Below are 27,459 nucleotides of genomic sequence, written 5' to 3'. Positions count from 1 at the left end.
ACCAATTTAGAAAAGTATATTTACTTATTTCATTAATTGCTATGGCACACATACAAAACAGGCTCTAAACCTACGTGAACTCTAAAACAACTTCTTCCAACCATGGAAGTAGGAGGAACTAGCGGTCAACTCCAGACGAGGTTCTACCTCGGCTCCTAGACAAAAAGAACCGAGTAAAAACTATGCTTCACAAAAACCAAGCTCCCTATTTGCGCACTGCCCGTATTGGTTGCGAACCATTTCACATCTCATTCCTTCGTCAAATTTTGCTTCTGCAACATGTCTCTCATATGGGAATATCTCTTCCGGCTCATCAACTTTTTCTTGGATGGCTGTTTTGACAAAGGTGATGAATTGCCTGACAACTACTCTGCTGACACCGCGTCACACCAAAGATGCATTGCGAGACCATTAAGAGTATGACCCAACAGTCTCAAATAAGTAAAATTTAAACACATTTATAGGAGTTACGTGACATGGTGAGCTGTTGTAGAAAGACGAAACCATTAAAGTGGAAACCTTACCAAGGCAAAAGGGTGCATCAAGCTGCTTTAGTTTCTCCAGTTAATTCTCTCCTTAACAGCTTCAAGATTTCAGTTATCTGCAAACGCAAGAGAAAAAGACTTGGTCAATATACAAATGTTCTTTCCGCGCATCAAAGCATTCACCACACTAGATCTTCTGAACCAAAAACCTATTAGCAGATAAGAACGTATTCCAACTAATTCCTACAAAATATACAAGGGCCTATTTGCAGAAGTGCTTTTGTTAGAAGCACAACATTATAATTCAGAATCAATTATATGTTTTTATTAACTTTCATGCTTGGAGTAAATTTCTGTCATTCCCGCCAATTTTAATAGATATTTACACCGACATCAATCTTTTTTCAAACACAGGCATCCGATATTTCCACAGACATCAACGCATTCAGCTTTTACATTGGTTCCTCTGAAATCTAGAAGGCATATAGAGCTAACATGACCAACAAATGAATAGAAGAAAGCATCTTACTCCAGGATAATGCTTCAGTACTGGTGAATAATGATCAAGGGCAATGTGTATTTTTTCAACAAGGCTCAATAGAGTATCCACCTTATCCCCCAAAAGATCAACCTGAAAATCAATGATAAAAACTCCATTATAGAAGGTATTGATAAAAATAAATCGTAACGCTCGTTTTTAGTATATTTTAAGGATCTAGGGCACACAAACTACAAAAGGTATCTTTGATTCATAATCATAATTTCATAAACAATATACTAAAAAGATATAATTCATTTTCTTGCGTTACAAAGCTACAGCATAACACTGTGAAACAGAAGTCATATCAGGGCCAGTAATGGAAGATAACTTCCAATCATATTCACACTGTTCCGTCATCCAGCAGGGCATCTCAAACAGCTTCTCCCACATGTATATGCATTATGCAAGCCTCAATTCAATTCCAGGGTTTTATAGCACGAAATATAATATGAGGCCAAAACATCAAGTTGGAATCTATCAATGCACAATACTTATCTGATTTGAATTCACATACCTCAGCTTCGGCCTTTTCCAGGGCAGAACATTTCTTTTCAAGTCTCTGCTCGTACAGCAACCCCCTTCTTACAATGGCATTAGCTTTTTGTTTAAGAAAGCACAATTGATAACTCAAATTCCTCAACCTGGAAACAAAGCCAGAGGCACATTAGCTTTTTGCTTAAGCAAAGAGTAGTATATGGAGGTCCTTGATCTCTTTACCTAAGTAATGATTTAAAAAATTATGGAGAAGAAATCACATTAACATTATTAAAGGTGTTTTCTTTAAGATCATTGTACTCCAAAAACTAGAACTGATGAGGCTAAATTAACACTAACTAATGATATTATCTAGGTAAAAAAGGTTAGTCTGACACAACATTTCTGCCTCGCACTAACCTCTTTCCAGGCAGTTAAAAATACAACAAAATCATTTTAACTTACATGCATACATATGAGGGTTTCGAATGTAGAAACACATCCCATTAGATTAACAAAACATAACCCGTCCCAAGAATCATATAAGAATGTGGTAGCAAATCCATACACAGAACTAGCGCACAAAAAGCATTTACAGGAAGCAATAAAAGCAAAAATAACTGAGGAAGTACCTTGAACATTTCCCTGACATATCTTGTGTTACTCTATTTTCAAATTCAGCAACGGCTTTCCAAAGTTCACGAATATGCACGGCCATTGATTCCAATTGTTGCTTGTGCTCCCTTTCTTTTGCTTCAAGCAAAGAAAAAGCATTTCGCTTCTCTTGGTTAGCATCAAGAAGCATTCTCCTCTCTTCGCAAAACTCTTTCTTTGTTAGTTCAAACAAAGAAAAAACCTTTTTCTTCTCTTCATTAGCATCAAGAAGCATTCTCCTCTCTTCGCACAAATTTTTCATTGTTAGTTCAAGCTTCTGATCTTGCTCCCACACATCAGCCTTATATCTTTCATTTTGCTCCAATGCCTCAGTTAAGTGCTGCTTTATTGCATTTGACTCTTCAATGCTGTCAGAAATCAATTTCTGTAGCCGACATGTCTCGTCCTTTAAATTATGTAGCTCCTGAGCAGCTGATTCATATCGCTTCCATTCAATTTCCAATGCAGCTGTTGCATCATGTGCCAACTGCTCCTTCTCTTCTGACAGAAATGTTATTTCTGTCTTTAATCTCTCTCTGTTCGCAACCTCAACTTCCCATTGTTTCTCTATTTCTAGTTTTTCCATCTCAAGCGAAACACGGAGTTCATTTTCTTCTATATATTTCATGTTCAGGTTCTTGAGATTTTGCTCAGCATCTTTCATGGCTTCTTTGAATACAAGTACAAAATGTTCTTGCATGATAGTGTACTCCATACTCAAATCTTCAATTTCAGATTGGCTGGCAGTTTGAGCACTGTGGGAAGCTTCTTTAAGTATACTTTTGTAAATTTCTTGTATATAAATATTTTCCACATGCGACTCTTCAGCAATGCATTTAATTTGATCCATCATTCCCCTGAGAATACAAGCATACGTGTCTTCAACAATTAAAGCTTCAATGTCCGCATCTTCTACAGCTGATTTAAGATTTGCATTTGTTTTTAACAACTTTGCCTCAGACATGGAGTGTTCTGACGTTTTCTCAGCAGCTTCAGAAACTTGACACTTAACTTCCCTTTCCTTATTTGCAAGCAAATCTCTGAGGTCGTGGTTTTCTGAAATGAGTAATTCCAGTCTCTCTTTCAAACTGCTAAGACTTTCTTCATTATTACCACATGTAGCAACTTCCTCCTTTTCAACAAGAACTTCATCTAATTTGGTAACAACCTCGGAGATTCTCCCACGCAACATGTCAAACTCCTTGCTTTTCTTTGATGGCAAAGAGGATCCCCTTTCTCTAAAAGGTTCTCTCCTCAGGCTGAAAATTTGCTCAGTCAATTCTAGCACTTTAGACTCATGACTTCTCTTCAATTTAGCCATCTCATTATTGTAAAAGCTTGTCAATTCATCTGTTGACATACGCGCAAGCCGGTTGGCACCCAAACGTTCTTGCATGCTTATTTCTGACTCATCATGTTTGCCATTTTCTTCCAAAAGAGATGATGATGTTGATGTAGATGTTGAGGTTGATGAGGACGTCAATGACAATGAAGGCGATGATTTAAGATTGTTCAAAAACTTGTGGTGTGAACGGTCGCCCTTCATATAATTATTACTCTCTTCGTCCACTTCCAAGGACCCGTGAGAAGATAGGTGCCCAATGTCAGAGACAGATAGTGATTTAGAAATGGTATCTAATTCCTCACGTAAACTTGATATCTCTCCCATCCTTCCATGCCAGTTCAAATTCTTATTGCCATAAAACCGGTCCCGATTTTTTTCTTCAATACTCCAAATACAATTCCTCATCACCAGTGCTTCTATTTCTGCTTTAAAATCCTGCTCCTGCTGCCATTCACAGACCGATGCCTTTGCCGAGCTAACCATTTCTTCCACCTGTTGAAAGACAGTTTCTACTGTGCCTTTCAGGCTATCGAACCATCTAGCCACATCAATCCATCTGTCAGATGCATTATCTTGCAGTTTGTCACCCAAGCCCAACAACTGAGAATCAGAACCAATCCTCTTGATTGAACTACACCCTCTCATTCTATCAACTTCATTCTTGAGCTTGTTGAACTGCTCTTTAGTTGCTCCTCTTAAGATGCCCAAAGATTTTTCCATGCCATCATGCTCTACGACAGCTTCAAGAAAGTTAGGACACACACCACCTATGGCACCTTTTTTAATAAATCTGTCTTCCGTACCTTTTGACTCTCGCTCCCTGGGTAAGAATTCGTTTTCATCACCACCCACGCGGGAAACGTGTAACATTTCCTTCAGCTTAGTCACCTCTAGTTCTTTCTGAGCAATTTTCTCTGCTGCTTCTTGTGTGACCGCATCAACGATCCCCTTGATGACCGAGTCACTCACCACCCTCGACACGGTCAACCGGTCATTGATTTCTTTCCAACAAGAATCCAAATCCTGGAGAATTTCAAGACCCGGATTATCATTTTCTTTCACGTCATTGCTAAGCTGCACCAAATCTCCATTGCATGATTCAACACCGTTACTCATGACTTCTAAAATCTCCATAACTTCTTAGGTTCTTCGCAAGTATAAAACGAACTTCACCACCAATATGCAGACCCGTTGAACTGTAAAAGTTCAAAAAGAAAGAAATTAGGAAAAATCACAATTAAAAAAGTCCCAGTAACTTTAATCTTGTCGACTCAACTAAATTTCATGATAACGTGAATCAAATTACAAAGGAACCTGCTCAAGCGCTAATAAAAGTGGAAGAAAACAAAAGATGTAACAGTATCAAGTCATTTAAAAAGAATGCAGAAAACAAATATACACATACATACATAATATATATATAAGTGTATAGTCTCTGAATTTTTTTTTTCATTTCTACTAGTACATAAGTTAAGCAACCAAAAAATGCAATGCCAAATTCAAATTATTTTATATTTCCACCTTCTTGCATTTTCTCGCCAACCAAACAGAGCTTCCACGAAACCAGCTCCAGAACACCAAAAAATAATTGAAAATTAAAAATCCAAAATTCCTAAAAATGGAACCACAAAAAAAGCTACTTGCCAGTGAAGAAGCTGAATCCACTGCCGCTGATGCTGTTTGAAAACCCCGCGACGAGTGTGAATTTTGGGAAAAGCTGCTTGCTTTCGTCGGAACGGAAACTTTTCCAATTTTGTGGTCTGGATTTTAAGGGTTTATGGAGAAAGAGAAGTTATGGGCTTCGGGGTGGATTTGGTGAGCGGGAGAGGGGGGGTATCCATTTGCCGCCGTTGTGCGCCAGAATTACGACTGTTGACGCAGCTTTGAACTTGGTGCGTGTACTTGTGACGTGACGTAAGCGTACGGTCACTTTGTTCTCATTGGGCAGCCTCTCCAACTTTACTTTTTTTCTCATCTTTTCTCGTTACACTATATTTCTTTTCAAATTTTTGGTTGAGACCCCATACTTTTTTTTTTTTAAGAAATTAGAGTAAATTGAATTTTGACTAAATTGAAGCAATGATCTATTAATTAAAAATTTATTACCATTAGTTCCTCAACTTATCAAAACATGCAGATATGGTCTCTCAACTAAAAATTAATTATCATTGGTCCCTCAACTTTAATTTAACCAGAGAAATAACCACTCAACTTTAACCCAATTAGAGTAATAATTCCACAACTTTAACACAATTGTAGCAATGGTCATTCCAACATAACGCGTTTTGACAAAATTCTGACGAAGTTAACGAAAATGACTATAGCTACTCGTTTTGATGAGTTAAGGGACCCCAATTGTAGCAATGGTCATTCCAACATAACTCATTTTGACAAAATTTTGACAAAGTTGACTAAAAAAACCATAGTTACACATTTTAATGAGTTAAGAGACTAATGATAATGGATTTTTAGTTGAGAAATCATTGCTCTATTTTGATTAAAGTTGATGGACTATTACTATAACTTACTCAAGGAATTATATAATATGGTCAATAGTTTAGATTTTGCTCGTCTGAATTTTTCTTTTAAAATGTTAAAAAATGCTTTTAAAGAAAATATTTTTAAAATCAATCTTTAGTAAAAATCTAAGTCAATCTTGAAAAAAATATTTAAAGTACTTTCCAACGGTATTTTTTTTTTCTCCTCTTTTCTCGTTAGTCCATATTTCTTTTCAACTTTTGGTTGAGACCCCATACTTCTAGATTAAGGAATTATATAGAATGACCGATAATTTAGATTTTGCTCATCTGAAATTGCTTTTAAAATGTTTAAAAATGTTTTTGAAGAAAATATTTTTGAAACCAATCTTTAATAAAAATCAAAGTGGCTCTTGAAAAAAATTTAAAGTGCTTTCCAACTATAATTTTTTTTCTCTTCTTTTCTCAATAGTCCATATTTCTTTTCAACTTTTGGTTGAGACCTCATACTTCTTGATTCATCAATTATATAGCATGACCAATAGTTTAGATTTTGCTTGTCTAAAATTGCTTTTAAAATGTTTAAAAACGCTTTTGAACAAAATGTTTTTTAAACCAATTTTAAGTAAAAATCTAAGTGGCTCTTGAAAAAAAAAAAAATTTAAGTGCTTTCCAACTGTAATTTTTTTCTCTTCTTTTCTCATTAGTCCAGATTTCTTTTCAACTTTTGGTTGAGACCCCATACTTCTTGACTAAGGAATTATATAGTATGACCAATAGTTTAGATTTTGCTCATCTGAAATTGCTTTTAAATTGTTTAAAAATGCTTTTGAATAATGTTTTTGAAACCAATATTTAGTAAAAATCTAAGTGGCTCTTGAAAAAAAACATTATGTGCTTTCCAAATGTATCTTTTTCTCTTCTTTTCTTATTAGTCCATATTTCTTTTCAACTTTTGGTTGAGACCCCATGCTTCTTGATTAAGGAATTAAATAGTATGACCAATAGTATAGATTTTGCTCATATGAAATTGCTTTTAAAATGTTTAAAAATGTTTTTGAAACCAATCTTTAAAAAAAATCTAAGTGGCTCCTGAAACAAATTTAAAGTGCTTTCCAACTCTATTTTTTTTTTCTCTTCTTTTCTCATTAGTCCATATTTTTTTTCAACTTTCGGTTGAGACCCCATACTTCTTAATTAAGGAATTATATAGTATGCCAAATAGTTTAGATTTTACTCGTCTAAAATTGCTTTTAAAATGTTTAAGAATGCTTTTGAAGAAAATATTTTTGAAACCAATCTTTAGTAAAAATATAAGTGGCTCTTGAAAAAAAATTTAAAGTGCCTTCCAACTGTAATTTTTTCTTTTCTTTTCAACTTTTGGTTGAGACCACATACTTCTTGATTAAGGAATTATATAGTATAACCAATAGTTTAGATTTTGCTCGTCTGAAATTGCTTTTAAATGTTTAAAAACACTTTTGAAGAATGTTTTTGAAACCAATCTTCAGTAAAAATCTAAGTGGCTCTTGAAAAAACTTTAAAGTGTTCTCCAATTGTATTTTTTTTTTCTCTTATTTTCTTATTAGTCCATATTTCTTTTCAACTTTTGGTTGAGACCCCATACTTCTTGACTAAGGAATTATATAGTATGACCAATAGTTTAGATTTTGCTCATATGAAATTGCTTTTAAAATGTTCAAAAACGTTTTTAAAGAAAATGTTTTTTAAACCAATCTTCAGTAAAAATCTAAATGGCTCTTGAAAAAAAATTAAAGTGCTTTCCAATTGTATTTTTTTTCTCTTCCTTTCTTATTAGTCCATATTTCTTTTCAACTTTTGGTTGAGACCCCATACTTTTTGATTAAGGAATTATATAGTATGACCAATAGTTTAGATTTTGCTCGTCTGAAATTGCTTTCGAAATGTTTAAAAACGCTTTTGAAGAAAATGTTTTTGAAGCCAATCTTTAGTAAAAATCTAAGTGGCTCTTGAAAAAAATTTAGAGAGATTATATTCACATACCCTAAATTACTTCTCCCACACCCTTTTAATTTTTTAATATTTTTTACACACCACTAACACTTGATAGAAAAATATTAAAAAATTAAAAGGATGTGGCAGAAGTAATTTGGGATGTATGAATATAATCTCTGTAAATTTAAAGTGTTTTCCAACTGTATTTTTTTTCACTTCTTTTCTCATTAGTCCATTTTTCTTTTCAACTTTTGGTTGAGACCACATACTTCTTGATTAAGGAATTATATAGTTTGACCAATAGTTTAGATTTTGCTCGTCTGAAATTGGTTTTAAATGTTTAAAAATGCTTTTGAAGAATGTTTTTGAAACCAATCTTTAGTAAAAATCTAAGTGGGTCTTGAAAAAATTTAAAGTGTTCTCCAACTATATATTTTTTTTCTCTTATTTTCTTATTAGTCCATATTTCTTTTCAACTTTTGGTTGAGATCCCATACTTCTTGACTAAGAAATTATATAGTATGACCAATAGTTTAGATTTTGCTCATCTAAAATTGCTTTTAATATGTTTAAAAACGTTTTTGAAGAAAATATTTTTGAAACCAATCTTCTAGTAAAAATCTAAGTGGCTCTTGAAAAAAAATTAAAGTGCTTTCCAACTATATTTTTTTCTCTTCCTTTCATATTAGTCCATATTTCTTTTCAACTTTTGATTGAGACCCCATACTTCTTGATTAAGGAATTATAGTTTAGATTTTGCTCGTCTAAAATTGTTTTTGAAATGTTTAAGAACGCTTTTGAAGAAAATGTTTTTGAAGCCAATCTTTAGTCTAAGTGGCTCTTGAAAAAAACTTAGAGAGATTATATTCACACACCCTAAATTACTTCTCCCACACCCTTTTAATTTTTTAATATTTTTTACACACCACTAACACTTGATAGAAAAATATTAAAAAACTAAAAGGATGTGGGAGAAGTAATTTGAGGTGTATGAATATAATCTCCCAAAATTTAAGGTGCTTTTCCAACTGTATTTTTTTCTCTTCTTTTCTCATTAGTCCATATTTCTTTTCAACTTTTGGTTGATACCACATACTTCTTGATTAAGGAATTATATAGTTTGACCAATAGTTTAGATTTTGCTTGTCTGAAATTGCTATTAAATGTTTAAAAAACCCTTTTGAAGAATGTTTGACACACCCCGACCGAGATCAGGGCGTGCTGGCCATCACACGAAGGTGATGTAGCCATGTGCACGTGCGGAAGCTAATAGAACAGTAATAAAAAGTACGTATAATTAAAACTAACTAGCATACACAGTACTAAAACAAGTGCTAGCGTGTGAGTCACAATTTCAGAGCAAGATTACAACAGTCCAAAAGAAGAGATACAATAAAAGTGCACCCGAAGGTGACCCTACAATGATAGGTGTCTGTCAGAAGTGCCGGAAAAGCCCTCGGGGAAACCACCGAAACTGCTACTCAACTAGAACCTGGAGGGGCGCAAAACAAAAGCGTGAGTGGGCAAAAACAAAGCTTTCGAAAACCATTTATAAAATACTTTCTAACCCCTCGCCGTAAAACCTGTATACTTCCCAGAAAATATATATACGCATAAAACATGTGCTAAGCATGCTCAAATATAAGCCATGTGCTCAATAATATGCCATGCCGAAGTCTCATAGTGAAATGCAAGTGCCCAGGTACAAACATATCAATATCATGTAATCTGGCAGCCGGAGTCACCTAACGTGACCTGTACGGCTGCATATAGAGCTCAAATCTCAATCTCAATATCTGAACCTGCCCACGAGTCGGAACCACCTAAAGTGGTCTGTACGACAGGCCTGGGTGTAAATAAGTGCTACGATCACGTGAAGACTAGGCGAATAATCGCGGGTCACCTACGAGTCGGAACCACCTAAAGTGGTCTGTACGACAGGCCTGTGCACCTACCTTGAATCCAAGGTGAACATAAGGTGCGGGAGGTGAACATCACGTGAAGGACTGTGCCCTGGCCACCGGCGGGAGCACTAACACCGGGGGTGCAGGTTATGAGCTCTCTAACTATCTCAAACCCTTACTGAAACATAAACGTGAATAACGCTTACCTGGCACTTACCTGTGCGTCCACAGCACCCAATATGCATATGTATAAATATATGCAACTAATAACGTAACCAACGATGCACGAAAAACGATAATGTAATGCATGACATAATGAATAAACATTTATTCAAGTTCTGGGAAAATATAGTATATAGGTATATACGGAAAACCAAAAGCCCACTCACTGGTATGTAGAAGGGTCGTAGCCCCCCTGCCTCGCGTGTGCACGCTCGTCTTCGGGGTACGTGTCACCTATATGCGAAATAGCTATAAAAACGTTAACTTTAAAGCACATAACCAATTCCTCGTAATAACTTCTCATACATTGCTCAAAAAGGACACTTGAATATACCAACGTGCTCTACACAACCTCAGGATCACAACCATATTTTTAAAATAATTTTTGGACCTCTCACGCGCCCCCACGCGCCAAAATAGGCACAGACCCATGCGCCCCCACGCGCGGCCACGTGCCATGCACACTGACGGTGTCAACTGACGCCGTCAGGAATATTCCGTTAAACTTAACCGGATACCGTTATTGCCGTTAGGAATATTCCGTTAAACTTAACGGAATATTCCTGTTTCTTCTCCGACCTACCCTCGCCGGACTCCGGCCACCGGAAAACGGGGAAAAGTTTAAACTCACTAATCTCCTTCGTTTTTCATCTATTTTTCACGTAATCTATACCAAAATGAAGCCCTAAACATAATCTACCACGTTGGACAAGTTTTATGGCCTAAAAACAACGGAATCAAACTTTCCAAAAATATGAAAATTCGGCCAAACTTACAATTCGTGGTTCCGACGTCCAATTCCTTCCAACGATGCACTCCCAAGCTCCTTGGGACCTCACCAACACATCTACGAGCTTCAAAAGTCCAAAAACTAACTAGATTAAACTTGCATGAACAGTGCTCAAAACTACCATTGTCGAAACGACGTGAAAACGTTAGAGTTCCTACCTGAAAATGGTATGATTGTGCTCGCCTCGACCTCACGAGTCCAATGGTACCCTTAGTTTCTTCGATCTGTGAGGATTTGGTGGGTTATGGGTTTGTCCGTACGTTTTCAAAGAAGAAGAAAGAGAATGGAGCTCGGGGGAGAAAGAGACAGGGAAAGGCAGAGAGAGAGAGACAGTGTCTGAGAGTGTGTGAGTGTGTGGACCAACACATGCCACAACACACAAAACAACCAATAATGTCAAAGAACGAACTAGGGGTAATTTAGTCATTTCACACGTGCGTTTCGATATTTCCAGGACGGGATGTCACAATGTTTTTGAAACCAATCTTTAGTAAAAATCTAAGTGGCTCTTGAAAAAAAATTTAAGGTGCTTTCCAATTTTATTTTTTTATCTTCTTTTCTCATTAGTCCATATTTCTTTTCAACTTTTGGTAGAGACCCCATACTTCTTGATTAAGGAATTATATAGTATGGACAAGAGTTTAGATTTTGTTCGTCTGAAATTGCCTTTAAAATGTTTAAAAACGATTTTGAATAAAATATTTTTGAAATCAATCTTTAGTACAAATCTAAGTGGCTCTTGAAATAAAATTAATGCGCTTTCCAACTGTATTTTTTTCTCTTCTTTTCTCATTAGTCCATATTTCTTTTCAACCTTTGGTTGAGACCCCATACTTATTGTTTAAGGAATTATATAGTATGACCAATAGTTTAAATTTTGCTCGTCTAAAAATTGCTTTTAAAATGTTTAAAAATGTTTTTGAAACCAATCTTTGGTAAAAATCTAAGTGGCTCTTGAAAAAAATTTAAAGTATTTTCCAACTGTATTTTTTTCTCTTTCCAACTGTATTTTTTTCTCTTCTTTTCTTATTCGTCCATATTTCCTTTCAACTTTTGGTTGAGACCCCATACTTCTTGATTATGGAATTATATAGTATAACCAATAGTTTAGATTTTGCTTGTCTGAAATTGCTTTTAAAATGTTTAAAAACTCTTTCGAGGAAAATATTTTTAAAACCAATCTTTAGTAAAAATCTACGTGGCTCTTGAAAAAAATTTAAAGTGTTTTTGAACCATTTTTTTTTTCTCTTCTGTTCTCATTAGTACATATTTGTTTTCAACTTTTGGTTGAGACCTCACACTTCTTGATTAAGGATATATATAGTTTGACCAATAGTGTCACATCCCGGCCCGAGGCGGATCACTTCCCGGGCCGACTCCACCACCGTAGCACGATATTGTCCACTTTGGGCTTACCATTCCCTCACGGTTTTGTTTTTGGAAACTCACGAGCAACTTCCCAGTGGGTCACCCATCATGGGATTGCTCTAGCCCCCTTCTCGCTTAACTTCGGAGTTCCTACGGAACCCAAAGCCAGTGAGCTCCCAAAAGGCCTCGTGCTAGGTAGGGATTGGAATATACATTTAAGGATCACTCCCCTGGGCAATGTGGGATGTCACAATCCACTCCCCTTAGGGGCCCGACGTCCTCGTCGGCACACCACACCCAGGGTTAGGCTCTGATACCAAATGTCACATCCCGGCCCGAGGCGGATCACTTCCCGGGCCGACTCCACCACCGTAGCACGATATTGTCCGCTTTGGGCTTACCATTCCCTCACGGTTTTGTTTTTGGACACTCACGAGCAACTTCCCAGTGGGTCACCCATCATGGGATTGCTCTAGCCCCCTTCTCGCTTAACTTCGGAGTTCCTACGGAACCCAAAGCCAGTGAGCTCCCAAAATGCCTCGTGCTAGGTAGGGATTGGAATATACATTTAAGGATCACTCCCCTGGGCAATGTGGGATGTCACAAATAGTTTAGATTTTGCTTGTCTGAAATTGCTTTTAAAATGTTTAAAAAGGTTTTTGAAGAAAATGTTTTTGAAACCAATATTTAGTTAAAATCTAAGTGGTTCTTGAAAGAAATTTAAAGTGTTTCCAACCGTATTTTTTTTCTCATTAGTCCATATTTCTTTTCAACTGTTGGTTGAGACCCCATAATTCTTGATTAAGGAATTATATAGTATGATCAATAGTTTAGATTTTGCTCATCTGAAATTGCTTTTAAAATGTTTAAAAACGTTTTTGAAGAAAATGGTTTTAAAACCAATTTTTAGTAAAATCTAAATGGCTCCTGAAAAGAATTTAAAGTGCATTTGGAATCCAAAATTAATTTTGCTAAAATCGTTTTTAATCATTTTAAAAGTACTTACAAATGAGGCATAGCTATTGAATTCTTGGATTTTAATAAAAAAAACTTAAAGTGCTTCTAAAAAACATTTTTCAAGTTCTATTTTGAACTCATAATTACTTTTAACATTTTTTTTTTTTTTTTTTTTTGTCAAATATGATCAAAAGCGCTTGTGATAATTTGAAAGTACTCTAAAACTCACATCTCAACAACATGATCAATTAACGCTAATTACATGAAATAATATAATAGAGGCATATAAGTAAAACAACATCTAGGCATATAAGTAAAACAACATCTAGGCTAATAACACGATCAATTTCTGGGACGGAAGGATTCGAACTATCTATTTCTGCTTTAAAATCCTCCTCCTGCTGCCATTCACAGACTGATGCCTGTGCCGAGCTAACCACTTCTTCCAACTGTTGAAAGACAGTTTCTACTGTGCCCTTCAGGCTATCGAACGATCTATCCACATCAACCCATCTGTCAGATACATTATCATGCAGTATGTCACCCAAGCCCAACAACTGAGAACCAGAACCAGTCCTCTTGATTGAACTACACCCTCTAATTCCATCAATTTCAGTCTTGAGCTTGTTGAACTGCTCTTTAGTTGTTCCTCGTAAGATGCCCAAAGATTTTTCTATGCCACCATGCTCTACGACAGCTTCAAGAAAGTTAGGACACACGCCACCTCTGGCACCTTTTTTAATAAATCTGTCTTCGGTACCTTTTGACTCTCGCTCCATGGGTAAGAATTCGTTTTCATCACCACGCACGTGGTAAACATGTAACATTTCCTTCAGCATAGTCACCTCTAGTTCTTTCTGAGCAATTTTCTCTGCTGCTTCTTGTGTTACAGCATCAACGATCCCCTTGATGACCGAGTCACTAACCACCCTCGATATGGTCAACCGGTCATTGATTTCTTCATTGCATGATTCAACACCGTTACTCATGACTTATAAAATCTCCCTAACTTCTTAGGTTCTTCGCAAGTATAAAACGAACTTCACCACCAATATGCAGACCCGTTGAACTGCAAAAGTTCAAAAAGAAAAAAATTAGGAAAAATCACAATTAAAAAAGTCCCAGTAACTTTAATCTTGTCGACTCAACTAAATTTCATGAAAACGTGAATCAAATTACAAAGGAACCTGCTCAAGTGCTAATAAAAATGGAAGAAAACAAAAGACGTAGCAGTATCAAGTCATTTAAAAAGAAGGCAGAAAACAAATATACACATACATACATAATATATATAAGTATATAGTCTGAAAATTTTTTCATGTTTACTAGTACATAGTTAAGCAACCAAAAAATGCAATGCCAAATTCAAATTATTTTATATTTCCACTTTCTTGCATTTTCTCGCCAACCAAACAGAGCTTCCACGAAACGAGCTCCAGAACACCAAAAAAATAATTAAAAATTAAAAATCCAAAATTCCTGAAAATGGAACCACAAGAAAAAGCTACTTACCAGTGAAGAAGCTGAATCCAATATTTTGCTCATCTGAATTATATAGTATGACCAATAGTTTAGATTTTGCTCATCTGAATTTGCTTTTAAAATGTTTGAAAATGCTTTTGAAGAATGTTTTTGAAACCAATATTTAGTAAAAATCTAAGTGGCTCTAGAAAAAAAAAAAAAAAAAAATTAAGTGCTTTCCAAATGTATCTTTTTCTCTTCTTTTCTTATTAGTCCATATTTCTTGTCAACTTTTGGTTGAGACCCCATGATTCTTGATTAAGGAATTATATAGTATGACCAATAGTATAGATTTTGCTCATATGAAATTGCTTTTAAAATGTTTAAAAATGTTTTTGAAACCAATCTTTAGTAAAAATCTAAGTAGCTCTTGAAAAAAATTTAGAGTGTTTTCCAACTGTATTTTTTTCTCTTCTTTTCTCATTAGTCCATATTTCTTTTCAACTTTTGGTTGAGACCCCATACTTCTTGATTAAGGAATTGTATAGTATAACCAAGACTTTAGATTTTGCTCGTCTGAAATTGCTTTTAAAATGTTTAGTATAGATATGCATATTATTGCATGATGCTGCGGACACCCAGGTAAGCTTCAGGTGAGTGCATATTGATGTTAATGGTTGCATTGGTTATAGTTATGAGTATAGACATGTAAAGCTCATTATCCTGCACCCTGGTGTTAGTGCTCCCGCCCATGGCCAGGGCACAGTCCTTCATATGATGTTCAACTCTCACACCGCACGCTCACCTTGGATCTAAGTTTGGTGCACAGCCCTGTCGTAAATACCACATTAGGTGGTTCCGACTCCTAGGTGACTCGCGATTATTCGCACAACCTTCACGTGATCGTAGCACTTGAGCATACTTATTTACACCCAGTTCTGTCATACAGACCACATTAGGTGGTTCCGACTCGTGTGCAATAATTGGTTAATGAGCTATAGGTTCAGCTATACAAGTCACGTTAGGTGACTCCGCCTGGCATATCATTTTACATTGATTTATTTCACCTGGCTTACTTATTTCATTGATGAGATACTTGACATGGCATATACTAGGTTTTCACTATTCTCGAGCATGATTCTATATATGTATGTATTATTATTTTCTAAAAAATTATAACAGTTTTACGACGAGGGATTATAACATTTTCAAAAGGTTTTTATTAAAACTTTATCTTGAGACCCACTTATCCTTATTTTTTGCCCCTTCAGGTTTTAGCTATTGCAAGTTCGTATCAACGAAGATTCTTGGCAAATCTCAGTATAGGTGGCTACCTATGAGGGTATGATCCTTAGCCACACTACTGTACTTTACTTATACTCTGACGTCGCGTGTAAAATGGATTTATCCCCGCTCATAGCGTACTCTTGTCTTTAGGTACTTTTAGGTTTAAATTTTTTATTCACATTTTCCACATCACTATACTTTATGGCTTCGTCACCCTCTAGGTGTCGGCCGGTACAGCTTGATTCGGAGTCCTAGTGGACATTTCGAGTCGGGGTGTCATTTTGAAGAAAATATTTTTGAAATCAATTTTTAGTAAAAATATAAGTGGCTCTTAAAAAAAAAATTAAATCATTTCCAACCGTAATTTTTTTTCTCTTCCTTTCTCATTAGTCCATATTTCTTTTCAACTTTTGGGTTGAGACCTTATACTTCTTGACTAAGGAATTATATAGTATAACCAATAGTTTAGATTTTGCTCGTCTGAAATTGCTTTTAAAATGTTTAAAAACGCTTTTGACGAAAATATTCTTGAAATCAATTTTTAGTAAAAATCTAAGTGGCTCTTGAAAAAAATTTAAAGTGCTTTCCAATTGTATTTTTTTTTCCTCTTCTTTTCTCATTAGTCTATATTTCTTTTCAACTTTTGGTTGAGACCCATACTTCTTGATTAAGCAATTATATAGTATGGCCAAGAGTTTAGATTTTGCTCGTCTGAAATTGCTTTTTAAATGTTTATAAACGTTTTTGAAGAAAATATTTTTGAAATAAATCTTTAGTAAAAATATATGTGGCTCTTAAAAAAAATTTAAAGTCCCTTCCAATTGTAAGCTTTTCTCTTCTTTTCTCGTTAGTCCATATTTCTTTTCAACTTTTGGTTGAGACCCCAAACTTCTTGACTAAGGAATTATATAGTATGACTAATAGTTTAGATTTTGCTCATCTGAAATTCCTTTTAAAATGTTTAAAAACGCTTTTGAAGAAAATATTTTTGAAACCAATCTTTAATAAAAATCTATGTGGCTCTTGAAAAAAATTTAATGTGTTTTCCAACTGTATTTTTTTTCTCTTCTTTTCTCATTAGTCCATATTTCTTTTCAACTTTTGGTTGAGACCCCATACTTCTTGATTAAGGAATTATATAGTATGACCAATAGTTTAGATTTTGCTCATCTAAAATTACTTTTAAAATGTTTAAAAACGCTTTTGAATAAAATGTTTTTGAAACCAATTTTTAGTAAAAATCTAAGTGGCTCTTGAAAAAAAATTTAAAGTGCTTTCCAACTGTAATTTTTTCTCTACTTTTCTCATTAGTCCATATTTCTTTTCAACTTTTGGATGAGACCCCATACTTCTTGATTAAGGAATTATATAGTATGACCAATAGTTTGATTTTGCTCATCTAAAATTGCTTTTAAAATGTTTAAAAACGCTTTTGAACAAAATGTTTTTGAAGCAAATCTTTAGTACAAATCTATGTGGCTCTTGAAAGAAATTTAAAGTCTTTCCAACTGTATTTTTTTTCTCTTCTTTTCTCATTAGTCCATATTTCTTTTCAACTTTTGGTTGAGACCCCATACTTCTTGATTAAGGAATTATATAGTATGACCAATAATTTAGATTTTGCTTGTCTGAAATTGCTTTAAAAATGTTTAAAAACGTTTTTGAAGAAATTGTTTTTAAAATCAATCTTTAGTAAAAATCTAAGTGGCTCTTGAAGAAAAATTTAAAGTGCTTTTAAAATCCAAAATTAATTTTGCTAAAAGTGTTTTTAATCATTTTTAAAGTACGTGCAAACGAGCCATAGATGTTGGAACCTTGGATTTTAATAAAAATGCGGGTAAACTTTGAAAAAACATCTAAGTGCTTCTAAAAAGCATTTTTCAAGTTCTATTTTGAACCCATAATCGCTTTTAACTTTTTTTTTTTTTTTTTTGTCAAATATGATCAAAAGCACTTGTTGACACACCCCGACCGAGATCAGGGCGTGCTGGCCGTCACGCGAAGGTGACGTAACCATGTGCGCGTGCGGAAGCTATTAAGATAGTAATATAAAAGTACGAATAATTAAAAACCTAGTAGCATACAAAGTACTAGTGTATGTGAGACACAATTCAGAGCAAGTCTACAACAGTCCAAAGGAAAAGATACGACATATTTACACCCGAAGGTGACCCTACAATGGTGAGTGTCTGTCAGAAATGCCGAGACGCCCTCTGGGATAAACCACCGAACTTGCTAGACCACTAGAACCTGGAGGGGCGCAAAAACAAAAGCGTGAGTGGGCAAAAACAAAGTTCTTTGAAAACTCTTTAGCAAAATACATTCTAACCCCTCGCCGTAAAACCTGTATACTTCCCAGAAAATGAACATATATACGTATGTATAGGTATGTCAATCATGCTCCACATATGCCATTCATGCTTGAGAATATGCCACAACAGAATCTCATAATCAAATATAAATACTCAAGCGTAAATCACATCAATAACATATAATCTGGCAGCCGGGAGTCACCTAACGTGACATGTACCGCTGCATCTAGAGCTCCACTCTCAACTCAACATCTGAATCTGCACACGAGTCGGAACCACCTAACGTGGTCTGTACGACAGGACTGGGTGTAATATATACGCTCTAGTGCTACGATCACGTGAAGACTGTGCGAATAATCGCGGGTCACCTACGAGTCGGAACCACCTAATGTAGTATGTCCGACAAGGCTTGCACCTAACTTGGATCCAAGGTGAGCGTGTGGTGCGGCTGAACATCACGTGAAGGACTCTGCCCCTCTCTGGGCGGGAGCACTAACACCGGGGGTGCAGATTATGAGCTCTCTAAACATATCAAATTACTATTGCATAACAACATGAATACCGCTAACCTGGCACTTACCTGTGCGTCCACAGCACCAAACACACATTTATATATATGTATGCCGCTACTAATGCATGTGATGATCCATAAGTAATAATAATAAAGTGCATGGCATAAATCAATTACTCTTTTTAATCTGTTTCTGGGAATTTAAATGTATATAGGTATATACGGAAAACAAAAGCCCACTCACTGATAATTAGAAGGGTCGTAGCCCCCCTGCCTTGAGTGTGAACGTTCGTCCTCGGGAAACGAATCACCTATACGCGACAAAGTTACGAAAACATTAATTTAAAAGCACCTAAGCAACTTCTCGTAATAACTTCTCATACATTGCTCAAAATGGACAATTGAATATACCAATGTGATCTACACAACCTCAGGATCACACCCATATTTTTAAAATAATTTTTGGACCATGCACGCGCCCCCACGCGCAGTCACGTGCACTGCACACTGACGGTGTCAACAGACGCCGTCAGGAATATTCCGTTAACCTGACGGAATATTTCGTTAACCTTAACTGACGCCGTTAGGAATATTCCGTTAAACTTAACGGAATATTCTCCTTTCTTCTCCGGCCAGTCGCCGTCGCCGGCGCCGTCGCCGTCGCCGGAAAACTGGGAATTTTTCAAACTTTGTTTTCTCCTTCGTTTTTCAACCATTTTTCACAAACTTTATACCAAAATGAAGCTTAGGACTAGTAGAACAACGTTAGACTAGTTTTAAGGCCTAAAAACCATGAAATCTCACCTACAACAACGATCCAAGTTCGGCCAACTTTGCACAGGACGATCCTGACGTCCAAATTCACCCAACGAACCACTCCCAAGCTCCTGGGAACCTCACAAACACAACTACAAGCTTAGAATCTCCCAAAACAAGCTAGATTAATTGTGCATGAACAGTGTTCAAATCGGCCATGGCGATATCGACGTGAAAACAACGATATCCTCACCTGAAAATGGCACCTCTGAACTCCTCTCAGCTCCACGAACACGATGATGGTCTTGGTTTCTCGATTGGTGGAGATTTGAGTTGGTTTGTGTGTTTGCAGAAGGGAGAAGAAGAAATGGACTCGGGGGAGAGAGAGAGAGAGAGAGAAGACAGAGTGAGGGAATGAGGGAGGGAATCCCGGGAGAAAAGAGAGTGTATGAGTGTGTGTGGTCCCACCACACCACACAACACACACTAATGGGATAAAAACGAACTAGGGGTATAATCGTAATTCTCCAAGTACGTTAAAATGAAATTTGGGACGGGATGTTACAACCTACCCACCTTAATAAAATTTCGTCCCGAAATTCAAAATAACTAATTACACCCCTAACGGTCAAAGAATAATCTAGGATACAAATCCCTCATTCGTTCTTCTGTCTCCCAAGTAGCTTCTTCAACTGAGTGATTCCTCCACAAAACTTTCACCAAATTTACCGTCTTGTTCCTCAGAACCTTTTCTTTCCGATCCAAGATCGTTAACGGTTCCTCGTCGTACGTCAAATCTGGATTTATCTCTAACGGTTGAGGAGGTATCACATGCAATGGATCAGCAACGTAATGTCGGAGCATAGACACGTGAAAAACGTTATGCACTTTAGCCAACTCCGGAGGCAACTCCAACCTGTAAGCTACCTCACCAACTCTTTCTGTGACTATGTACGGTCCGATGTACCTGGGACTCAACTTTCCCTTCTTTCCAAACCGCACAACACCTCTCCACGGTGAAAGCTTCAGAAATACCCAATCTCCGACCTCATACACTCTGTCCGTAGCATGTCGATCTGCTAAACTTTTCTGCCTGTCCTGAGCTGCTTTCAGGTTAGACCTAATTACCTGAACATTTTGAGTAGTCTCCTCGACAATCTCCGGACCCACTAAGACTCTTTCGCCAACCTCTGACCAACACAACGGAGTGCGACAAGATCTACCATACAAGGCTTCAAATGGCGCCATGCCAATGCTCGAATGGAAACTGTTGTTGTAAGCAAATTCCATCAAATCTAACCGCTGGTGCCAAGCATCACTGAACTGTAACACTGATGCTCGCAGCATATCTTCCAAAGTCTGAATAGTTCTCTCGGACTGTCCGTCCGTCTGTGGATGATATGCCGTACTGTAAAGTAGTCTCGTACCCAAAGCTTCCTGAAAAGCTACCCAAAACTTCGATGTGAATCGTGGATCACGATCCGAGACGATACTTACAGGGACACCATGGTACTTCACAACCTTTGAGATAAACAATTCAGCTAACCGGCTCAAAGAGTACTTCTCTCTCACTGGAATGAAATGTGCCGACTTAGTGAGCCGATCAACGATCACCCAAATGCCATCAAAGCCATTATGTGTACGCGGCAACTTGTACACAAAATCCATAGTGATATTTTCCCATTTCCACTCTGGAACGGGAAGCGGTTGCAACAATCCAAACGGCTTCTTTCTTTCTGCTTTAACCTGCTGACAAATAGCACAACTGCTCACATACTCAGCTATCTCTCTTTTTATACCCGGCCAATAGTAAAATGGTCGAATAGTATGATACATTTTAGTCACTCCTGGGTGCATGGCATAAGCCGAGATATGTGCTTCATCTAGAATTTCCTTCTTCAAATCTGCATTACTAGGCACGAACATTCTACCCTCTAACATCAACATGCCATCAGAATCACGAACTCTGAGATCTCGCCTCCTTCCTTGATCTCGAGCTCGAATTAGTTCTTGAGTCTGTTCATCAGCTACCTGAGCTTCAAGCACCCGATCAACCAAGATTGGTCTAACTTGAAAATTAGCAAGTAATGCCACTTCTCGATCTTCTGCTTCTAACCTTACTCCCGTAGCACGCAAGTCCACTAAAAGAGGAATACGACTAGCGTACAACGCATTGATACGGCCATGTGACTTCCTGCTAAGTGCATCGGCCACTACGTTCGCACGACCTGGGTGATAATCAATCGTGCAATCGTAATCGCTGAGCAATTCCAACCACCTCCGTTGACGAAGATTAAGTTCCTTCTGGGTGAAAAGATACTGAAGACTTTTGTGGTCTGTGAAGATCCTACACTTCTCTCCGTACAGATAATGTCTCCACAACTTCAACGCAAAGATGATAGCAGCCAACTCTAAATCATGTGTAGGGTAATTCATCTCATGGGATTTCAACTGCCGCGAAGCATAAGCAATCACCCTACCATGCTGCATCAATACACATCCCAGCCCATTCAAGGAAGCATCGCTATAAACTTCGAAATCACCACTATCGTTCGGGAGTGCCAAAACAGGTGCATTAGTAAGACAATGCTTCAACTGCTGGAAACTTTGCTCACACTTATCATTCCACTCAAACTTAACGTCTTTCCTTGTTAACCTCGTCAGTGGCAAGGCAATTACCGAAAAATCCTTAACGAATCTCCGATAATATCCCGCCAAACCAATGAAACTTCTCACCTCAGTGACGGTTCGTGGTTGTTCCCAACTCTCCACAGCTGCAACCTTTTGAGGATCAACAAGAATACCTTGAGCAGAAATGATGTGCCCCAAAAATGCGACTTGATCTAACCAGAACTGGCACTTGCTAAACTTAGCATACAGTTGGTGTTCCCTCAACCTCTTCAACACCAAAGTAAGATGTCGAACATGCTCTGCTTTGGACTTAGAATACACCAGAATATCGTCAATGAAGACAATAACAAATCTATCCAGGTAAGGCTGAAATACCCGGTTCATTAAGTCTATAAAAGCTGCTGGTGCATTAGTCAACCCAAATGGCATAACCAGAAACTCGTAATGACCGTAACGAGTCCTGAACGCCGTCTTAGGAACATCATCCCTACTAATCTTCAGCTGATAGTACCCAGACCTCAAGTCTATCTTAGAAAATACACAAGCACCTCTCAGCTGATCAAACAAATCGTCGATACGAGGCAATGGATAACGGTTTTTAATCGTCACCCGATTCAATTGTCTGTAGTCGATACACAGCCTCAAAGTTCCGTCTTTCTTCCTCACAAACAACACTGGAGCGCCCTAAGGCGAAGTACTAGGCTGAATGAATCCCTTATCCACTAATTCCTGTAACTGCACTTTCAATTCCCTTAACTCAGCGGGAGCCATACGATAAGGAGTTAAAGAAATAGGATTGGTACCTGGAAGCAACTCAACAGTGAAATCCACATCTCGATCTGGGGGTAAACCAGGTAAATCCTCAGGAAAACCATCAGGGAAGTGTCTAACCACTCTCACATCCTCAATTCTGCTAGGAACGGTTTCCTCTAGCACCACATGAGCTAGATACCTCTGACAACCTTTAGTCAACAATTTCTTTGCTCGCAAAGCCGAAATAACGCCGTGTCTTACTCCGCTCTGCTCACCCACAAAAGTAACCTCAGGTAATCCAGGACGGTGAAACGTAACTACTTTCCCGTAACAATCAATGTTGGCACGATAGAAGTGCAACCAATCTGTGCCCAAAATCACATCAAAATCGACAATATCTAACGGGATAAGATCAGCTGGCATAACAACACCCTCTACTATCACTGGACATCCTGGGTACATACAATCTACAACACATCTCTCTCCTCTAGGCATAGCGAATTCTAAATCGTACCCTAGAGATGTGGGGCGAGGTTGCGTCAATTGAGCAAATGTATGAGAAATAACGGAATGTGTAGCTCCACAATCAATTAAGACTCTAGCAAAATAACCAAGAATATTTAACGTACCCATTATCAAGTCCGGGTTGTTTTGAGCATCCTGCAGGGAAATATTGTGAATACGCCCCTGGCCCTGCTGTCGTCCTCCACGACCTCTGCTCGCTTGAACACCGCGACCTTGAGCTCCACGCCCCTGACTGGGCTGACCCATCTGTCTCGAAGACCCTGCACTACTAGTAGCATTCTCACCCTGTTGATATTGTCCTCCTTGGTACCACTGAGAACCACCAACTGGAGCTGGAGGATACGGCATGTAGTTGCTGGGATACGAGGGATAACCACCTTGTGAATACGGGTCCTGGGGGTACTGATACGGTCCCGGGGCATAGGGAACAGCATCACCCTGATAATGATAGGCACCACCTCTACCTGCTTGACCATAATTACTCGGACCCTGGATTTGCCGAATCGGTGCAGGTGGCGGCATAAAGGTCTGCTGCGGCTTCTGCTGCTGACTCTGGGGACAATTCACAGCTATATGTCCCGCCTGTCCACACGTGAAACAAACACCACTGCCACGCCTGCATTCGCCGAAATGTCGGTTATTACATCTACGGCAAACTGGGGGTCGGTTTCGGCCACCATCACCTTGTCTCTGGCCTCGAGCACCTCCATAAAACCTACCTCCACGTCCTTGTCCAGAGGCACTAAAACCACCACTAGACGAACTTGAACTTGCACCACCCCTTTTGAAGTTCTGAGTTTGGCGAGGCCCTAGCGATGTTTGACCTTTTCCTTTGTCGTCTTTCTTCTGATTGCCGTTTTTCTCTTCGTCACTATCACTTGACATATTCTCAGAGTCCTCTACCCTCAATAATATCTCATAGAACTCCTGGTAGGACTCGCAGTGAGTAGTAGTCACCATAGAACGCCATTTCTTCTTAGTGCCCAAGCGAAAACGACGAAGCATCTCCGCCGGATTACCAGCGACATCAGGATAGTAACGAGACAAATCAGTGAACTTACGATAATACTCGTTAGCCGTCATCTTTCGCTGTTTCAACTCAGTGAATTCCTGTTTCTTACGGTCGATATACTCAGGGGGTACAAATCTCCTTTGAAACACGTCCTTAAAAACATTCCAATCGGTCCTCTGAGCTGGAGTCAACATACGAAGTTCTTGCTCCCACCAAGCTGCAGACTCCATCTCCAGAAACCATGACGTTGTCTCGACCCACCTTTCCATAGGAAGGTTCCCCTGGTTATGCAACACACGGAAAGTCTTCTCTATGTGTTCCAACCAACGTTCTGCACCTTCATGACCCTCGTTACCTTTAAACTTATCCAACTTCAAATTATACATAGTCTCCAGAGGGGTCCTCTGGGGAGGGCGCATCACTGTTTGAAGGGCTGTAGCAATCACTTCCCCCAACTGAGTAAGATCAGGGAAACTAGGCTCATCTGAGCGACGTGGTTCCCGACGAGGCGGCATGATTCTGACAGAAGACACCAATTATTAGAATACTCACAAAGACACAGGACTGCCAAACCTAGGCTCTGATACCAAGCTGTCACATCCCAACCCTTCAACTCCGAAGATATTGTCCGCTTTGGCATTCCCTGGCCCGAAGGCAGGGCTACCGCACGGTTTTGTTCCTGTGGAACCGGTACCTCCAGCCGAAGCCAGCGCCGTCGCCACAAAAGGCCTCTTCGAAGTTAAGGAGCCAGGCATGGACATATAAGGCCAGGACTCGACCCTCGTGTGGCCGATGTGGGATAGGTTTACCAAGCCTATCCACCCCCCTTAGGGAGCCCGACGTCCCCGTCGGCACACCACCAGCACGAGTCCGGCTCTGATACCAAGCTGACACACCCCGACCGAGATCAGGGCGTGCTGGCCGTCACGCGAAGGTGACGTAACCATGTGCGCGTGCGGAAGCTATTAAGATAGTAATATAAAAGTACGAATAATTAAAAACCTAGTAGCATACAAAGTACTAGTGTATGTGAGACACAATTCAGAGCAAGTCTACAACAGTCCAAAGGAAAAGATACGACATATTTACACCCGAAGGTGACCCTACAATGGTGAGTGTCTGTCAGAAATGCCGAGACGCCCTCTGGGATAAACCACCGAACTTGCTAGACCACTAGAACCTGGAGGGGCGCAAAAACAAAAGCGTGAGTGGGCAAAAACAAAGTTCTTTGAAAACTCTTTAGCAAAATACATTCTAACCCCTCGCCGTAAAACCTGTATACTTCCCAGAAAATGAACATATATACGTATGTATAGGTATGTCAATCATGCTCCACATATGCCATTCATGCTTGAGAATATGCCACAACAGAATCTCATAATCAAATATAAATACTCAAGCGTAAATCACATCAATAACATATAATCTGGCAGCCGGGAGTCACCTAACGTGACATGTACCGCTGCATCTAGAGCTCCACTCTCAACTCAACATCTGAATCTGCACACGAGTCGGAACCACCTAACGTGGTCTGTACGACAGGACTGGGTGTAATATATACGCTCTAGTGCTACGATCACGTGAAGACTGTGCGAATAATCGCGGGTCACCTACGAGTCGGAACCACCTAATGTAGTCTGTCCGACAAGGCTTGCACCTAACTTGGATCCAAGGCGAGCGTGTGGTGCGGGTGAACATCACGTGAAGGACTCTGCCCCTCTCTGGGCGGGAGCACTAACACCGGGGGTGCAGATTATGAGCTCTCTAAACATCTCAAATTACTATTGCATAACAACATGAATACCGCTTACCTGGCACTTACCTGTGCGTCCACAGCACCAAACACACATTTATATATATGTATGCCGCTACTAATGCATGTGATGATCCATAAGTAATAATAATAAAGTGCATGACATAAATCAATTACTCTTTTTAATCTGTTTCTGGGAATTTAAATGTATATAGGTATATACGGAAAACAAAAGCCCACTCACTGATAATTAGAAGGGTCGTAGCCCCCCTGCCTTGAGTGTGAACGTTCGTCCTCGGGAAACGAATCACCTATACGCGACAAAGTTACGAAAACATTAATTTAAAAGCACCTAAGCAACTTCTCGTAATAACTTCTCATACATTGCTCAAAATGGACAATTGAATATACCAATGTGATCTACACAACCTCAGGATCACACCCATATTTTTAAAATAATTTTTGGACCACGCACGCGCCCCCACGCGCCTGAACAGGCACGGACCCACGCGCCCCCACGCGCAGTCACGTGCACTGCACACTGACGGTGTCAACAGACGCCGTCAGGAATATTCCGTTAACCTGACGGAATATTCCGTTAACCTTAACTGACGCCGTTAACTGACGCCGTTAGGAATATTCCGTTAAACTTAACGGAATATTCTCCTTTCTTCTCCGGCCAGTCGCCGTCGCCGGCGCCGTCGCCGTCGCCGGAAAACTGGGAATTTTTCAAACTTTGTTTTCTCCTTCGTTTTTCAACCATTTTTCACAAACTTTATACCAAAATGAAGCTTAGGACTAGTAGAACAACGTTAGACTAGTTTTAAGGCCTAAAAACCATGAAATCTCACCTACAACAACGATCCAAGTTCGGCCAACTTTGCACAGGACGATCCTGACGTCCAAATTCACCCAACGAACCACTCCCAAGCTCCTGGGAACCTCACAAACACAACTACAAGCTTAGAATCTCCCAAAACAAGCTAGATTAATTGTGCATGAACAGTGTTCAAATCGGCCATGGCGATATCGACGTGAAAACAACGATATCCTTACCTGAAAATGGCACCTCTGAACTCCTCTCAGCTCCACAAACACGATGATGGTCTTGGTTTCTCGATTGGTGGAGATTTGAGTTGGTTTGTGTGTTTGCAGAAGGGAGAAGAAGAAATGGACTCGGGGGAGAGAGAGAGAGAGAGAGAGAGAAGACAGAGTGAGGGAATGAGGGAGGGAATCCCGGGAGAAAAGAGAGTGTATGAGTGTG

At 38.7% G+C, this 27,459-nt stretch overlaps 3 protein-coding genes across 5 annotated transcripts; all 3 read right to left on the bottom strand.

Moving 5' to 3' along the window:
- Positions 1–18: 18 nt before the first annotated feature.
- Positions 19–5,456, bottom strand: LOC103952373 (WPP domain-associated protein). 3 transcript variants are annotated; one of them, XM_018648726.2, is made up of 6 exons: positions 5,144–5,456; positions 2,133–4,695; positions 1,541–1,667; positions 1,015–1,116; positions 525–601; positions 19–379 (listed from the first exon to the last, which is right to left on the bottom strand). In XM_018648726.2, the coding sequence occupies exons 2-5, from the start codon at positions 4,631–4,633 to the stop codon at positions 542–544; spliced, it is 2,790 nt and encodes a 929-aa protein (XP_018504242.2). In that variant the 5' UTR covers positions 4,634–4,695; positions 5,144–5,456; the 3' UTR covers positions 19–379; positions 525–541. The 3 variants fall into 3 exon arrangements, with proteins under 3 accessions (XP_018504242.2, XP_048438499.1, XP_048438498.1); XM_048582542.1 differs by having other exon boundaries at positions 19–373; XM_048582541.1 differs by having other exon boundaries at positions 19–370; positions 5,144–5,455.
- Positions 5,457–13,391: 7,935 nt separating this feature from the next.
- LOC108865372 (WPP domain-associated protein-like) lies at positions 13,392–14,850 on the bottom strand. The gene is made up of 2 exons (XM_018648713.2): positions 14,707–14,850; positions 13,392–14,263 (listed from the first exon to the last, which is right to left on the bottom strand). The coding sequence occupies exon 2, from the start codon at positions 14,181–14,183 to the stop codon at positions 13,449–13,451; it is 735 nt and encodes a 244-aa protein (XP_018504229.2). The 5' UTR covers positions 14,184–14,263; positions 14,707–14,850; the 3' UTR covers positions 13,392–13,448.
- Positions 14,851–20,142: 5,292 nt separating this feature from the next.
- On the bottom strand, positions 20,143–25,197 carry LOC125476444. The gene is made up of 8 exons (XM_048582620.1): positions 25,030–25,197; positions 24,492–24,813; positions 23,758–24,329; positions 22,956–23,316; positions 22,449–22,754; positions 21,913–22,184; positions 21,718–21,840; positions 20,143–21,219 (listed from the first exon to the last, which is right to left on the bottom strand). The coding sequence occupies exons 1-8, from the start codon at positions 25,195–25,197 to the stop codon at positions 20,143–20,145; spliced, it is 3,201 nt and encodes a 1,066-aa protein (XP_048438577.1).
- Positions 25,198–27,459: the final 2,262 nt, after the last annotated feature.

The sequence above is a fragment of a genome, unplaced genomic scaffold (assembly GCF_019419815.1).
Source record: "Pyrus x bretschneideri cultivar Hongxiangsu unplaced genomic scaffold, Pyrus_bretschneideri_v1 Contig19, whole genome shotgun sequence".
NCBI classification, from domain to species: domain Eukaryota; kingdom Viridiplantae; phylum Streptophyta; class Magnoliopsida; order Rosales; family Rosaceae; genus Pyrus; species Pyrus x bretschneideri.
Note: the sequence above shows the minus strand (reverse complement) of the source record. Positions and strands in the feature narration are given on the sequence as shown.